This window comes from Strongylocentrotus purpuratus, unplaced genomic scaffold (genome assembly GCF_000002235.5).
Source record: "Strongylocentrotus purpuratus isolate Spur 01 unplaced genomic scaffold, Spur_5.0 spur5_scaffold_7, whole genome shotgun sequence".
NCBI classification, from domain to species: domain Eukaryota; kingdom Metazoa; phylum Echinodermata; class Echinoidea; order Camarodonta; family Strongylocentrotidae; genus Strongylocentrotus; species Strongylocentrotus purpuratus.
In genome coordinates, this window is record NW_022145613.1 from 9,011,122 (window position 1) to 9,027,159 (window position 16,038).

The 16,038-nt window shown below is 38.2% G+C and overlaps 1 protein-coding gene across 1 annotated transcript in view; it reads left to right on the plus strand.

The window, feature by feature from the left end:
- The window catches only part of LOC578090 (myosin-2 heavy chain-like), a 64,578-nt gene that overhangs the window by 27,233 nt on the left and 21,307 nt on the right, over positions 1-16,038 (plus strand). Inside the window, exon 10 of the mRNA XM_030973999.1 lies at positions 13,538-13,642. Coding sequence (XP_030829859.1) covers positions 13,538-13,642 — 105 coding nt within the window. The remainder of the gene's footprint in view (positions 1-13,537; positions 13,643-16,038) is intronic.

Below are 16,038 nucleotides of genomic sequence, written 5' to 3' on the forward strand. Positions count from 1 at the left end.
TAGGTCGTCAGTGCTATAGCATGGTTTGGTAGAGGTGTCTTTAAAGCCCCGCTGCACTACTTATAGCTAATTGCGTCCTCTATAAAGCAAACAATGTCTAATCGGTGGCCATTGGTCCCCCGTGATCCCCTTTTTCTTATGCTTATTGAGAGCTGATTTGATGAGATAATCACCTGTCAGTGACCTTGCAGGGAGGTCTAATCCTGCTATAAGTAGTGCAGTGGGGCTTTAATAGTCGAGTGTTTCAAATGCTTGACTGTGGATGCAAAGGTCGTGGGTTCGATCCCCGACACGGCACTTAATTCCTCAAGCAAGGGATTTTATCTGCATTGCTTCTCTCCACCCAGGTTTTAAATGGGTACCCGGTATATAGGATGTAAAAGTCATAGTTATTTGCTCAGCATCGTTAGATGAACAGATGTTTTTATTCCTTATTTATTTGAAAAGAGTTACTGACTACAACATTATTAATAAACATCCATAGGCACAAAATGTATTTACTGCGAATATATTTCATCATATATAATAAAATGGACAACTACTCTCTCCAAAAGTATCGGCCTCTGTAAAGATTTCAAATTGGTTTCAAGACATTTATGAAATACGTAAGACATCCTTAAAATTGTGATTTATCTTGCTCCAGAAGATAAAGTTGTTTTTCTACTCAATTTTAAATCAGCTAGTTTATAAAAGATAATTTATTCAAAAGAATAGTAAATGATATGGACCCCTTATCTCAAAATCGCAACAGTTCGACACATTATATGAAGTAGTTTATCCTTATAAGCTTTCAGAGTCTCAGAGATTACCTTCATCTGATAATATCAATTTTATCAAATTGGATGGATTACATTAGATTCTGATAACATCTTATTACACTTCAACCTCTATTAAGTAACTTAGATAACTAGCCCAACCTAACCCCAAATTCATAAATTGCCATAAAATCTTTCCGCTGGCTTCTTAGATTGACGAAACGGTCTGTCCGGAATATAGGTGCGGGATTTCAGAGACGCTTTGAAGAATCTTAAAGATAAGCGTGAGTTCTGGTAAATACAGAAAATAAATTCTCACAGAATCCAACGAAACTTACACTAAATGTTCAAGATTACAAATAAATGACATGTGCCAAACAATTTTGGTATAAATATATAGGGGCTTAGTAATGAGCATAGAAAGATAAGGAAATCCGGGTAAGTAGGCCCGACACCATGTGCTTAACACAGGTCACCATGTGCAAATGGGAGTTGTGGTTTTTATCGAAGATGATGCCCAGTAAGTTTTTGTGCGTTTGTTTTTATTTCACTGGTGCAAACAACCAATCTACTTTACAATCCTGAATAAATCTTAGCAATTTTCTCTCAAAATACGATTCCGATACCGAAGCTCACGATTGGCTTTAAGAGCGATGTCGTGGGAGTACATTAATTGTGTGGGATCATGTCTAAGGGTAACTGGTGATGTTTAAATGCAAGGTCGTCTGGGGTTAAAATTGGAATCTGTTCCTTAAAGGTCGTGGACACACCCACCAAGTGTCTCCCTGATATGTCGATGCATGCAATCCATAATGTTAACCCTTTTGGTTTCGTTGCGCAACAACAAATGTCGTGTTACAGTCATCATAACTATGTTTCTCCATGATAAAGTTGTTTGTTTCAGTTACTTATGCACTGCAATAAATGCACTGCAATAAATGAGGTCACTTTCTCTTATTATAATAGCTTATATTTTACAAAGGAGAGAGTTATTTACTTTCAGTTGGTGAATTTTTGTCAGGCTATTACTTAAAGCCCATCTGTACTAGTTTGCAGAATTAAGACCACCCTGAAAAGGTCACTGACAGGTGGTTATCTCATCAAATCAGCTCTCAATTATGCATGAGAAAAAGAGGATCATGGGGGACCAATGGTATGGTCACCGATTTGGCATTGTTTAATATAGAGGGCGCAAGTAGCTATAAGTAGTGCAGTGGGGCTTTAACCTAAATTCCCAAAGAATGAATCTTTCAAAGATATCACCGTTCAGCCCATGTACTGTCTCTGATAAAAGGTTATAATTACAAAGTAGATAATGATCGTTAGGTTATTGCACTTCGCCGTCTATCTTAAACTTTTCTTGGACACATGGGTATGTGGGCGCTATATATTTGTAGTGCAGGTAATCCCCCCCCCCCCCCTTTATTTCACGGGATATTGGTACATGTACCTGCATGATAAGGTATATACCGAAAGGGCAATCACTTTTCCTAAAACTTTCCAAGACTTATTTAAGAATACCGTTGAAATAGGATCAAAAGCTAAGACACATCATTTATTTGTGTTTCCATTAAAAAAAATTAAAGTTGATACAAGAGATGTGTTTGATCTCATTTTACCTCATTAAATATTTTGTTGAAACCTTTTTTTCTTTCGATAAAGTTTTATTTAGAATAAAAATTAGAATAATACAAATTAAATTAATGTGCTATAAGATCGTAAATGAAAATAATGGTAGAAATAGATGAATCGAGCCACTGAGTCGCCAATTTGTCAATATCATATTCCGATAAAACATATATTTTAGACATTTAGAATTTACCGGGTAGAAAAAGAGACCAATGCTAACAACCTTCCTGCACGGCTTGGTCATCATGACTCCATACACTGTGCCTATTCCCTGTCACATTAAGACACCTGTTATTAATATAAGCCATTAACTTCATTTTTAAGAATGATAAGGCCAGCTCATTTATTCTTACCGGTCCCACGTATTAGAATTCCCGTTTGTGTTTTACTCATTTCCGGGATACCGTAACTGATCGGTTCCGATCTTTAATGGCTTCGCTCCTCCCGAACCCCTCCAAGTGGTTCGGAACGTCGACGAAAAGACTGAAACGCTTTTATGCTTCACGATGAAATTGTGGTATTTATATCAATCAATAAGAACTTGAATTGGTAAATCTTTAAGATAGCTAAATGCGCGAGGCGAAGGAGGAAAGGGTAAGTTTTTATAACATTAATTAATATTAATAACTTAAATCGGGTTGGAAATCGCCGGAAGTGAGAGCCTCTGCGTCGAGACTCCACTACAACGTCTGCCCAAATTCAGAAACTGACACTTTGGTGTATCGGTGTAAAGATTTGTCTTCAGCTTATACCTAAGAATATAACAACGGATGAATTAAAGAAAAAGTTGGGTTCTGGTCATGAAAAAGGATTGTGGAAGAAAGTTTCTGGGAAGGATGATTATGTCGTAATTTAGTGCATACTATATGAAGTTTTGGAATCACCAAATGGATACGAAATTGGCTCAATCTTGATCAAACAGCACATGCAATGCACACAGGAATTGGTATAAATAAATTGCATTGAGTGAATACACACTCATTTGGCATGACTGTTTAGTCCAAATACTTCGGCTATTTTCGGACATATTATGAGTATAAGGGAATTTAAAATTCTATCATTTTCAGGAACATTTCTATACTGAGTTTCTTCCAAATGGACAGACAAGAAATTAGAAAGCTAACAAAATATTCGTCACCTTAACCAGAGCCAAACTTTCTCTTTAAGGTCTCAAGTTCTTCCATCTTGCATGACGTTGTGTTCCCTAGATCTGAAGGTATTGGGATGGAAACAAAAGAAGTAATTAATTTCATCTCGTGTTAACAGAGAAGACTTGAAGGGTGGCTCCGTGTAAAGCTATTGCGCGGGTGCCTTCCTGTACGGATATCGCGAGATCAGAAGATGTTTTCATTGTAATCACAATCTGTCTGTGCCTTCTTATTCGCCCATGCAAATCCCTGCGTTTCTCTGCCTATCTCTCTCTCACTCTCTCTCTCTATGCCTTTCTCTCATGCTCCCTTTCTCTATCTCTTTTTGTGTTTGTCTCTCTCCCATCCCCTTTCCTATGTTTGCTCTTCTTATTGTTTGTTGTGAAATCGTAATGAGTTCTTACTTTACTTGGAAGATAGAAATTAGAAGAAACTTGTCTCTGACTCAACAATTTTACTTTTTCGTTGAAGTATTTTCATATTTTAGGTGAACTGTATGTATAATTCACCCGTCCGTCACCCCCCCCCCCCCCTCTCTCTCTCTCTCTCTCTCTCTCTCTCTCTCTCTCTCTCTCTCTCTCTCACCCTCCTACTTTCTCCTTCTCTCTCCTTCTCTCTTGCCCTGCTTATGTATCTTCAACTCATGCTCTCTCTCTCTCTCTCTCTCCTAATATATTGTTAATCTAAAGAAAATAATTTTGCGACATAGACATACACTTTCTCTCATCCTCTCACACATTCATTCTTTCTCTCTCTCTCTTTCTCTCTCTCTTTCTCTCTTTCACTCGCAGTTAGCCTACAACATTTAGAAAATAAGTCCTGTCATTAATGTCAATAGTTAAGGTAACAGAGGAAATGAATAGGACTACCCCCCCCCCCTCTCTCTCTCTCTCTCTCTCCTTTTCTCTCTCCCCTGACGCCACGTGTATGCGACTAATCAATCTGAAGGAGATGACTCTGGAAGGCAGGAGGACGGGAAGTAGCGAAAAGGAAGCGCCGTTAAGTCCCTGTGAACTGAAAATAGAGTTTCCAAACCAGTCAGTCAGTATGATTAGACACTTGCCTGAACATCAAGAAAAGGGTCTTAATTTAGACCCATATCATAACCACGGGAAGCTTTCTCAATTTCCCAGTTCTTTTTTCTATTCTCAATTTCACGTCTGTCAGTTTCTCTTCTCTTAAAGGCTACCCAGTACCTCGTTCTTCGGAGCAATGAATTTATATTATTTACTTCTACATTAATACAAGAAATAATTTTGGATACCGTGGACATTAGCTTATTTATGACCAGTGTAATGCAATCGCTTTATTAGAAATAATATTCATTAATTATCCACTACTGGTATACCACTCCCTATCTTTTGTTATTTGTCATTCTCTTGTAAAAATTGGTTACCGTCTGCAAAGATTATTTTCGTCTACTTTCGTTGTCCATTCTCCATGTCTCCAAAACTTCAATAAAATTCAAAAAACGCTTATACTCATTACGCCTATTCACCATCTTAAAATTTCCCTCTCTCTATTCTTTCCTTTTTTAAATGACATTTGTAACATTCCTGTTTACTTTTATATTATAAGGTTAAACTGAAGTGCGTGGTATGTTGGGGGCTGAGAAAGTGACGATGTCAATGTTTTCAAAATTTGTTTCAAAAGTAGTTACTGCATTCTTTGGGGCGGTAGAACAAAAGAAAATGTTATGGGGTTCAGTTAAAAATGGATATTTTTTATAATGGGATGAAAATAATGTGGTATTAGAAACGCTATAAATCGATAGCTCATAAACAGCGGTCCAGGGGCCAAAATGCGGCCCGGTAGCCAATTTGATGCGACCCGCCATTGACTTGACGTGAAGATCTACGAAGTTTCCGCGTTCTAAATCATTTTTTTTTCATCGTGATGTTGTATCGGTCATTATCAGTTTTATATCAACACGTACAAAATCGAGATCTGGTTGACTTGTAATAATAGTGCATGGAAAGAAAAGAAGAAGGGGAACAAAACAGCTTTAAGGTGACAAAGCTAGTTGAAAGCTAAGATGTTTTCACCTAGTACAGTATGTTCTGGTTTAAAGGGAAGTATGAAACCGATATTTGGCAAGATGCGACAGTGTGGGCTAAGATATGATATGGTTTAGACGTCAGCAGACTCTAGCTTGGTCAACCTAACTGCGTCATGTTGTGCTCTTTTCGCCCTTAAGGTGTTCTTTATGTTGGTGTCGATGTGTTTTCCTGATTAATTCTACTTAACTAACGTCATCGTTAGTTTTTTTATAAACCACCTTTCCAACTATGGATTCTATAGATTCATGTAAAGTAAGTATTGGATTACTTGGCAAGGTTTTCTGAAAGTACTTTATAAGGGAGAGACTGAACTGAGAGAACAAATTTTGGATTTCAAAGAAACGTTATTAAAGGATACTTTTGTTTTCTTTTGTTAATTATGGTATACGTATCGATGCTCTTCATACCTCTACACTTTGATCAACTTATTGTCCATGGAAAACGGGAGGGGTGCCTTTATTCATGTGTATTAAGCCTATGGAAATTTGAGAATTCAGGAGTCAACTAGCGAACGTGGTTTCACCGTTCCTTCTTAGATAAACATCGAATAGTTTGATTAAAGTTATCATATTGATTTATGTAGTCACTTATTCATTATGATTTGTGTTTCATGGTTAAGGATTCATATTTTTCAGATAAATATTCGTGGTGTGGAGTTGCCGGAGTTCTACGTAGAACGTTAGATCAGGGCTAAAAACATGTTAGGACTTTTTGTAGACGATATTTCTATGTATGAACTTCATTCCATGTTGCAGTACATACTGTACTCACATGTACTCACACGCTATGTTCATGACTTTTCACCATGTTCTCTATCAATATTATCAAGAGTAATCTAATTTGCACGTCAGGGTGCAGTGACATTGGAATTACAGATAACTGCAAGAACTTCCGATTGGATTAATTAGCCTAATTATGCATATGAATAAACCTTGCAGATGAGGAAATGTATATTTGCATACTGTCCGGCTGCTTCTACGCTCTTTGGATTATGAAAAAATAACTATGTAAGGGAAGGGAGTTGAAAGAGACGGCGAAGATGAAAGAGAATTTTGCCGCGGAGTTTTGTTGCCTTCTGGTTCTCTTTTCATCAGTTTGAAAAAAAAAGATTATAGTAGAAATGGAGCCTATATTATATAAAAGGATCGTTCTTCAAATGCCGTCATTCTCATGATAATTGAGATCTGACAAGAAAATAGTAGAAAAGTTTGTCCGATATTATACCTATTTCTGTGTGTGCAATACTTCACTTCTTAATTTCTTATGTATTAGAGACAAAATCAACCTTTCCCAAATGCTTCCAGACAGTTTCTTTCAAAGTGCAGTCGCATGACCAGTATAGTACACAACTTTATGGGTATGGATTCTGGAATCAGGGGAGCACTTTAACGTAGCTGGTGGTTTAGCAAAGAGTCGACCCGCCGCCTCAGACACCACATCAAACAGTAACTAGAGTCCCCCCCCCCCCCCACACACACACACACACGCACGTCCTCTCACGCACACTCCTTAGCGCAGCACGCTCATGCGCGCTGCTCTTGCACAGGTCTCATGCAGACGACAGTGAGACACGATATACCGATAGACAGTGATCGCCACGTGAGCCAGTTGGCATTGAACTTGCTTTAGGTGATCATCCGTGTTCGCCTGTTCCACTTCTTCGTCGGTGATTTATGATGATTGGTATTGTTTCAATCCACGTTGTGTTGACTCGCCACTGGGTGTGTGAAAACGGCGCTAGATTGCGATCATCAGGAACTTTCCATCGTAGCTTGTAACATTGGAGATTTGGACTTGACGCTAAATGCCTAATGCGTGTCCCATCAAGGTCATTGTATTTCGCTGTTTGTGAATTTGGCCAGCGGAATGCCTTTTGTTGGCTTACAAAGCTTCTTCAGGTATTGCCTGGGACATCACGGTTGTATCTGATAATTACCCGACGTTAATGCAGATTCCATGTCATGACACTGAATAGTCATCCTTCTGCTAAAATGCGCAGTTATCAATAATTAAACATGAACAGCATATGACTCCAGTAACAGGATTTTCTTTGATCTTGTGTGGTACAAATCATTAGTAATAATTATTGAATCATTTGCTGTTTTTAGGACTCGATGAAGCTGCTTATTTGGTCACCTGTTGTTGGTTTCCGAAATTAAGAACAACTTTTCATCCATCGTGTATTCGGGTTCTGCTTGACCAGGCTGGCTTGCCCTTCTCTTGCTTTACCAAATGATGCAAACGAAATGTTTTTTGCAATCCTTGTTTTGATTGAATATTAAAGTCGCATAGCTCTGGACCCCAGTGGGTTCGTTCATCTGAGATTTTGGATTTTAAAGTAGGAAGGATACAATTGGCAGCATCATGAATGGAATGAATGGACTATCGGAAAACAACTACTACAGCAATTTGGTAATTTTTTAGTTTGTTTTACCCCATCTCCCTACCCCCCCCCTACCCCCGTCCAGGACAAAAATAGACTTAATATGGACAGCATTCATTCAGGCGACCATGTTATGTGTAGGATAATTTTTGTCATCACATTCAAACGGTATAGAAAAAAATTGTGTTCGTTTGATGAAATAAACACCAGTAGTGCAGATATGCATTTGAAAATCGTCCTTATTCAGTTAAGTTCTTAAAACTGATTTCACAATACATTAATCAGAAATCAAAGTAATCAAACATAGATAGACAAACAGAAAATTAAAACCAGCAGAGACCAAAAACCTCTCACGGCAATGTTCATAACGAACTAGGTTTATTATTCGAACTATTTATTTTTCTTTTAATAATGCGATGTCTCCCGCCAAATTATGATTACAAAATTTGTCTTACCTCTCTTAAAATATTGTCCATAAGCCATTAACCCTATGTTTACCACAAGAGCGTGATACAGTCGACCTTTACATAATTTTGTTTTCATTTATGGCATTGACATAGTTAACGTTCGTCGAAGTCATGCTATAAAGGAAAGAACGGATTATATAATTAATATGTCCTCGCGTTGTCGTAAAGTCAGTTTGTTTTTGTCATATTGAGCGTTTCCCTCGCATATGGCTTACATGTCTTTATGTCAAACATAAAAGTTAAAGTGAACAGTACAGAAGTGTAGCTACACGAGGTCAAGGGGTTCAAGTCCCAATCGAAGAACAAGAAGGTGGAAAGAGAGGGGGAAATGAAGAGAGAGAGGAGGAGGGAGGGGTAGGGAGAATGCGGGAGGGGGGTAGAGACGTTAAAAAGGATGATAAGACCTCTGTCACACCCCACATCCTTCCCTTATAATGACAAAATTATCAGTGAATTAGTTAATGGTTGAGCTATCAAAGCCCCCAAAAGATAAACAGCGAAATAACTATGCAGTGAAATTATAATAAGTCCTTCATTTTGTATGAGCAGAGAAATGTATAGTTAAGATCATATTTTCTGCATCAGTTATTGCAGTAACTTCTTTGTTCAACAATATTCCTTTGAACTTTCAACAAGGAAGCACTGATTCTTTCTTTGTGGTCGACTCCGGGGAGCCGTCATCATGTCAAGAAAAAATTGATTAGAGGCTAATTTGGTTGTCCTTTACCACTTCCATACCCTTCTTCCCTGCTTTGAAAAATCTTGGGAGCACGCTTTGTTTTCTGCTTCATCACGTAGGGTTAATTACCGCAATGATTAGTGACTCGAACCTGAACTTGATCTTTCTTAAAGAGAAGGTGGAGGTCTGGTAAAGGCTGCAAATAATTTCCGAGCTTTTTCATCCTGTTAATTTCGGTTTGTAAAAATATCATCCGGATAACACTCTGCTCTTCGAATGACCACATATTTGACATATGACAAGAAATAGCTGAATTGTTTGGACTAAACTCCCATGCCATGTGTCTGTGTGCGCGTGTGTGCGTGTGTGTGTGTGCGTGTGTGTGTGTGTGTGTGATCCCATTCATCTGTTTCTGCGTGCTGTCTATTGACTTTCATGAAGATTGGGTCCATTTCTTCTCATTTCGTTGATTCCAAAACATACATCAAAATGTATGTATTACATAACCAAATTTTCTTATTTGCTTCCAGATTTTTTCTTCTTTAACAAGGTAATGATACGAGCAGTACTCTACTTTATCTTTAACAGTTCCCTTTATCGTGGTCCATGGGACTGGGTTGATTGAGTTTTTTAGAGAAAGGATGTTTGCACATTTTAAACCAATTATTTTGTTTTGTATCCAGCTGTAAAGATGATTCAATTGTCTTAAAGTGTTGAGAGAAACGCTTTCAAGCAAGTTTTGGTTAAGTATTCAGTTGTGAAAATTTAAATAATTGTTCCACAGTGTTGAGAGAGACGCTTCAAAGCATTTTCTAGTATCTTGCAGTCAGGTGTGAATGGGATTTAAGGTGTGGATAGGGGCGCTTTAAAAGCAATAATTCGGTTTATTAGTCAGGTGTGAAGATGTATTAATTGCTTAAAAGTGTGGAGAGAGATGCTTTGGGGGATGTTGGTTCGATAATGTTAGGTAATGAGTGATTATTCCAGCGCAGAGTCAATGCCCAGCGTGTATCAACAGAAATACTAAAAAATTATCTTTCAAAGCACATCTAATAACCATGGGTTTTTTTTTGTGTGTGTGCAGTATTAGTATATTTTATTCTTTGATTGTGTATCGTTTGTTAACATATGTTGATGTCATACTCAGTATTCAGCGGTATGATTTAATATCCAGAACTGAAAAAATTGGGGTATTTTTTCCTATTATTTTCAACATTATGTTCAACATCATTTGTCATGTTTTTAGTAGGGTCCATTAAAAAAAATGTATAGGTATAGGTATAAGCTATCCTTCCCGAAATTCGTTCTTCGAATCAAGGTTATCAACGTGTCGTCATACATTCCGGTTTCCAATGAAATTTGAAGGGTTCATATGAGATATTGTTTTCATTTCATAATTTGGGATTTCCTTTCGTGATTCTACCCTCCTTTTTCGTGAGCACCATATTCATCATCCTCTTCTCCAGAAAAAGAAATGATATTTTAGTTTCGTCTACCCCTAAATGATTTACTTTCTTAACCGAATTACATCGCGATACTCCTATTTAAATCTACCATACCCCAAGCCAATTTCCGATAACCATTACTCAATTAAATAGTCATCTCTGTCATGTAGTTATCATGTTAAAGATGGGCCTAGCCTTGCCAATGTGTCATTCTCTGATGGTAGTGGTTAAAGTGGCATGATTGATACAAATTAAAAAAAACTCTCACAACCGGTCGTCCGCGCCCCTTTCGCACTTTAATTCAATTTATCGAGCATGAAATAATCCTGCATGTATTGTGATCATATAAATTAAATCATCATACAAAACGAGATTGAGACGGTTGTTTTCTAGCTTCAACTCTCGCCATGATTAGCATTTAAATATTCAATGATAGTTATGCCTGAAGGATTAATGTCTCCTTCAAGACATGCACATTCATGACATATCAATATTGCCACCAAGGTAAACCTTCAGTGCAATTTACGGGCTCATCCGTTGTCGTGTCGTAAGCTTTTCTTATTCACAACGTAGCGCATGTTTCTCTTCATGGCCATGTTTTTTTTTAAATTTCATTATCTTAAATATCCGCACATATTATCGTGAAAAACAATCGTGTGATATTGTCTCGATATGAACAAAACTTTTTCATAATATTATTTGTCGCAGAGAAAAATATCGTTTCTTAAGAAAATATACTCAATTTGGATTAAAAATATCTTTATTGTGTCCACATTGTTTGTTAACGTGCGTGACACTGTCAAAACCTTTTAAGACTTGTAAAACAACTGGTTGTTAATTTGATTTGGAAACGTTTGACATCTGGCATAACGCCCACAATGAGCGCAAAGAGAACAAGCAAGAGACCTTTGTTTTACTTTTATTTAAAGTAGAATAAAGAGGCCTGGATGCAACCCTTGCCAAGACTGTCTCAGATAATAATAGAAGGATTAGTGATTAGTATAACGCCCTCGCATTGTTTTGTCTTTTCACTGATGTGGGTTAAAACAAATCAGGCGTACCTCTGAAAGCGATGGAACAGATTCGGAATAGTATGGGGCCGATGTGACATGGTCAAATCATCGGAATTCTAAGACGAGTACGGAGAGGACAAATTCCTGCGAGTCGTCGCCTGACCATACTGTTCTAGACCCAGGGGATAGACCTGACATTTCAATATTGCTTAGAGGGGGCTTCTGACCGACAATCGTTTCCGGTTTGTCGAATCCTGTCCAGTCGGTACGCCCTCAACGATTAGTGCCATTACCTATTGTAATGCACAGTACATTGTCCTTAAAGAACAAATTATATGTCAACAATTATTTTGTGAAAATGTGTCTTTATTTGTAAGATCTTTGAATAAATATTTGTTTGTTATGGTGGACTTTACGATTAAGAAATGCTTGTTTGAAATAAGAACAAACATGCAGGGAGGAACTTGGGAAGTATTCGGACGAGAAAGGAAGCCCTTTCTATCTCGTCTGAATCTCGTATAAATGCCCACAGCCAAATCGGTTCTATCAACAACGTACTAACATCTACTTCTGGGAGGATAGGAGTTAACCTTTATAGATGCCACGGTTCGCATATATAGGCCTTCTGGCGTGTAAGTCATGATAAAGGATAAAATGGTGCAAACGACATAATATTTATTGTTTGTCTTCAAATCGATGCGTTGACGTCTGAACTCAGGGATAGCTGCAAGCTTTACATGCAAGAATGGAAACAGATATTAAGAAGTAATATGAAAATGTTTATAACGGCGTCACTGCGCCACCCCCACTTCCCGACTTTCCGTACAAGAATGAATGCTCGCTAAAGGATTATTATTTATTAGAGGTTTATACCTTATTCAGACCAACCCCAAATCGAACGATAACCGACAAAACATTGGCAATCGTGATTAAGTTTTTTTTAAATTGGTCGGTCTATTTTCGGTCTAGTGTCAGTCTCGCCGTTGTGGCTAGGTTATTTCGGTCTCGGGAAAGAAAGACAAAATTAGATATCACTTTTCTTCCATCTTCTTTACCAATCAACCTCGCCTCCATCGTTTTTGGTCAACTTGTTTTGAAACAAAATACCGCATCGACGAGCGATGGGGAAGGGGGCAATACCCTTCTCAGATATCTATAGTCATCCTTTTAACCCCTCTGGGATTTCCCCAATCTAAAGGGCTTTTGGTGAGATGATTTATGTAAAAGTCATGTGTAGGACTGTCCCGGCCCCCCCACTCAGTGTTATTTAGGGTACGCATATGCGTGTTCCAACCGACCCCCCCCCCTTTTCAGCAAAAGTCCGGTGTGTAAAGTCAATACGGCTCGACCTTTTTCTTTTGTATACGAGCCTTTTTCAGCATCCCCCCCTTTTCAGCAAAAGTCCGGTGTGTAAAGTCAATACGGCTCGACCTTTTTCTTTTGTTACGAAAAGGACATTTTGGCAACACGCATGCGGTCATTTTGAAACCTGAGTGGGGGGGCCGGGAGGACTGTGAGTAGGATTCGGGTCGCAGCTTCATAAGTGTCACGAATAAATGGTCTTGTTTTTCTGTTATGTGGGGGAGGGTATTAGTTTGTGTTTTTGATGTATGAATATTTCCTATTCGTGGTCGTTCTTTTGGTCGTGCGCCATGTATTTTACCTTAGTCACCAACTTGATACTGTTTTCCTTTTTTTTTGCACCTTCATTCGAAAGTTTGAGGGTTTGAATCCGTATCAGGATCATTTTACCTGAAGCATTGCATTTGTCTACTTTTGTGTTTCCTAACCCAGGTGCGTTAAATGGGTGACTTTTAGAATTCACTCATTGCAATGCATTGTGTTTGATGTCGACTGCTGTAGTGAAAGGCCAGACAATCATCCATTAATAAAAATGAGCCTTTACTTTATAATGATAAAGTATTTCTAAATCTTTCTTTCTCATTTTTGTTTTATAGCTGAATGAGTATCGGATGACCATCGATGAATTGAAAGCCGAATTAATACAGGAGCGAGATGAGCGTATGGCCGAGAAGTCGGAGTTCGATCATAAGCTCGCAGTGGTAAGGCCCACCTTTTCACCTTCTCACATTTTTTCCTCTTGGCTTTTTCTCTAACTTTGCTGCTTTTTAATCCCCTTCTAATTATTGTTACATATTCATATAGTCCTCGCCATATCCTGCGTACGGTCTTCATTTAGCCCTAGTATATTCTATAGAATCTTTTCTCTTTTTTTGTTGGTGCATTTGCACTGGCAAATCTAAATTTCTAAATCTCTCAATGTTCAAAAGAGTATGCCCTTCTCCTAATACAGAGTAGTGTTCTGGTGTTATCACAATCGAAATCTGGGGACACGAAACTGGTGCTAATGTTGAAAGGAAATGAGTGCCTCTATGTTCTAGGGTAAAGGAAGACCTGATGTGTCCACTCGGGAATGCACTCATGACGTCAAGAAAGGCGTCTTGTTCTTCCTCTTGGGTAGCAACGGAGCAAGGTGTCTGGATATAGGAATGGGTGGTTTAAAAGGAATTGATGTGGATCGGGAAGACCTGGGACCCGTTTCACAAAGCCTTTTTTCAATGACAAATGACCAAAAAAACAGTGACAAATCTGCTGATAACCAATCAGAAGCAAGGATTTTAGTAGCTTATAAAAAAAATTGTCATTTGTCACTGATGACAAGTTGTGTGAAACACCCCCTGGTACATGTATCAAATGAAGAATAATGGATACAGCCTTGTTTACGAAACGTTATTTTAGAGCCCATAAAAATGTCTGTAATGCTGATTTCGGCAGGGAAATGTGCTTTGACTTGCCATGAGCACTGTTTTAAGTAACTGATAATTATTCAGTACCACGGGCAGCTCATTTGTTTGTGACAAAATCTCATAATTCATTTTCCCTTTCTTTACCAATAAAATTTGATGTGTAGCGATCTTAGTCAGAGACAATCACGGGTTACCCAGTTGATTTATCACTGTATATAATGAATGTAGATAGACATAGACTGCTTTGCATGACGAAAGATGAAAAATATGTGGCTCTCTATAGCCTTGTTAAAAAAATGTCTCCATCTCTCACCCCTCCCCCTCACCTGTCCCCATCCCCCTGCCCCCCCCCCCCCCCCCGTCCCACCGTCCCACCAATCTGTAGGAAGCAGGTGCACTTTGCAGATACCATACTCTTGCTTGTTCGTATAGTTCGTAGAATTTATATACAGATGGGACAAGTAAGGGAAAGGTGCCTGGAGCCCTGCTTATACAAGTGTCTGAATCTGCCCCGTTTGGGCGCTCATGTAGATTTACCATTTTTATTTCAAGGAGTATTGGCTTCTTTGAGCGTTATCTTTTGCTAACGGTTTTTAAATCCAACGGAAACATGGTAAAAAATATCTTGGTCTTACTAAGCTTTGATTACCAACTGCTTTTTTCTTCGACACTGCGTGTTTCGAATATAAATTAATACTTCTTCATTAATTACTGAAGGATGTATACGCTTTACATGGATCCGAAAGTTGTTTGTCTTGTATAGCTCAAAATAGGCCTAGTGATGCCGTCTCACGTTGTGTCTACAAATAACAAAAATTCCTCCAAGTATAGACAAGGAGTAAAAGTCTGCCTTATTAATTGTCGTCAGGGTTCTTCTTTTTGTCATAGTCAATATGATTCACCGTGCCACCGTCTGGCGGCGAATGCCCAGGGTACATCATCGCCATTAGAAGGGCATAGCATAACTCGGGGTTATGGGATGGGTGGAGAGTGACTCAAAGAAAATTAATTTGACATAAAACGGTACACGTACAGCAAAAGACAAATAACTTCAATCACCAGCAGTATAAAATTTCAATTAAAGTTTGGTCAGTCGGAAACACAACTCATTAAACTCATTATGAAAATAATAATAATAGCTTACATTATAATGCGCCTAATTATTTGTTTCTAGGCGCAGTACATATTATTCACCCCTCCTATCGACACCTACCGAACCAAGGGCATTATAATGTATCTCGTACAAATGTTTCACACCGGTCACCGTAAAAATACAATTAAAAACAAAAATTATTATGAAAGCTTTATGATTTTCCGGTGATGCTAACCAAATGTCACTCATAGTCAATTACCTACTAGACTGCTTTATATCCTTGAATTATACAAAAATGATGTCGGATATCAAATATTAATGGCACCCTGATTCTCCACGGCACTTTTGCAGTTTAATAGACCAACCCTCCCACCCCTCCCCCCCCCCTCACCCAGGAAAACAGATGTATTGAGCATGTCAAATATACTTAATTTCGTTGTCGAGTTTGCTTTTGTTTTACCGTTGCCGTTATTTTTCTATTTTAAGCGCATTTCGCTATGTATGGTTTTTAAATAAGCGTGACTAGGCCTTGGTAAATAAACACAAAATAAAAAAAGATGTGAGATCATACTTGTCCAAATATATTTGCGAGAAAAAT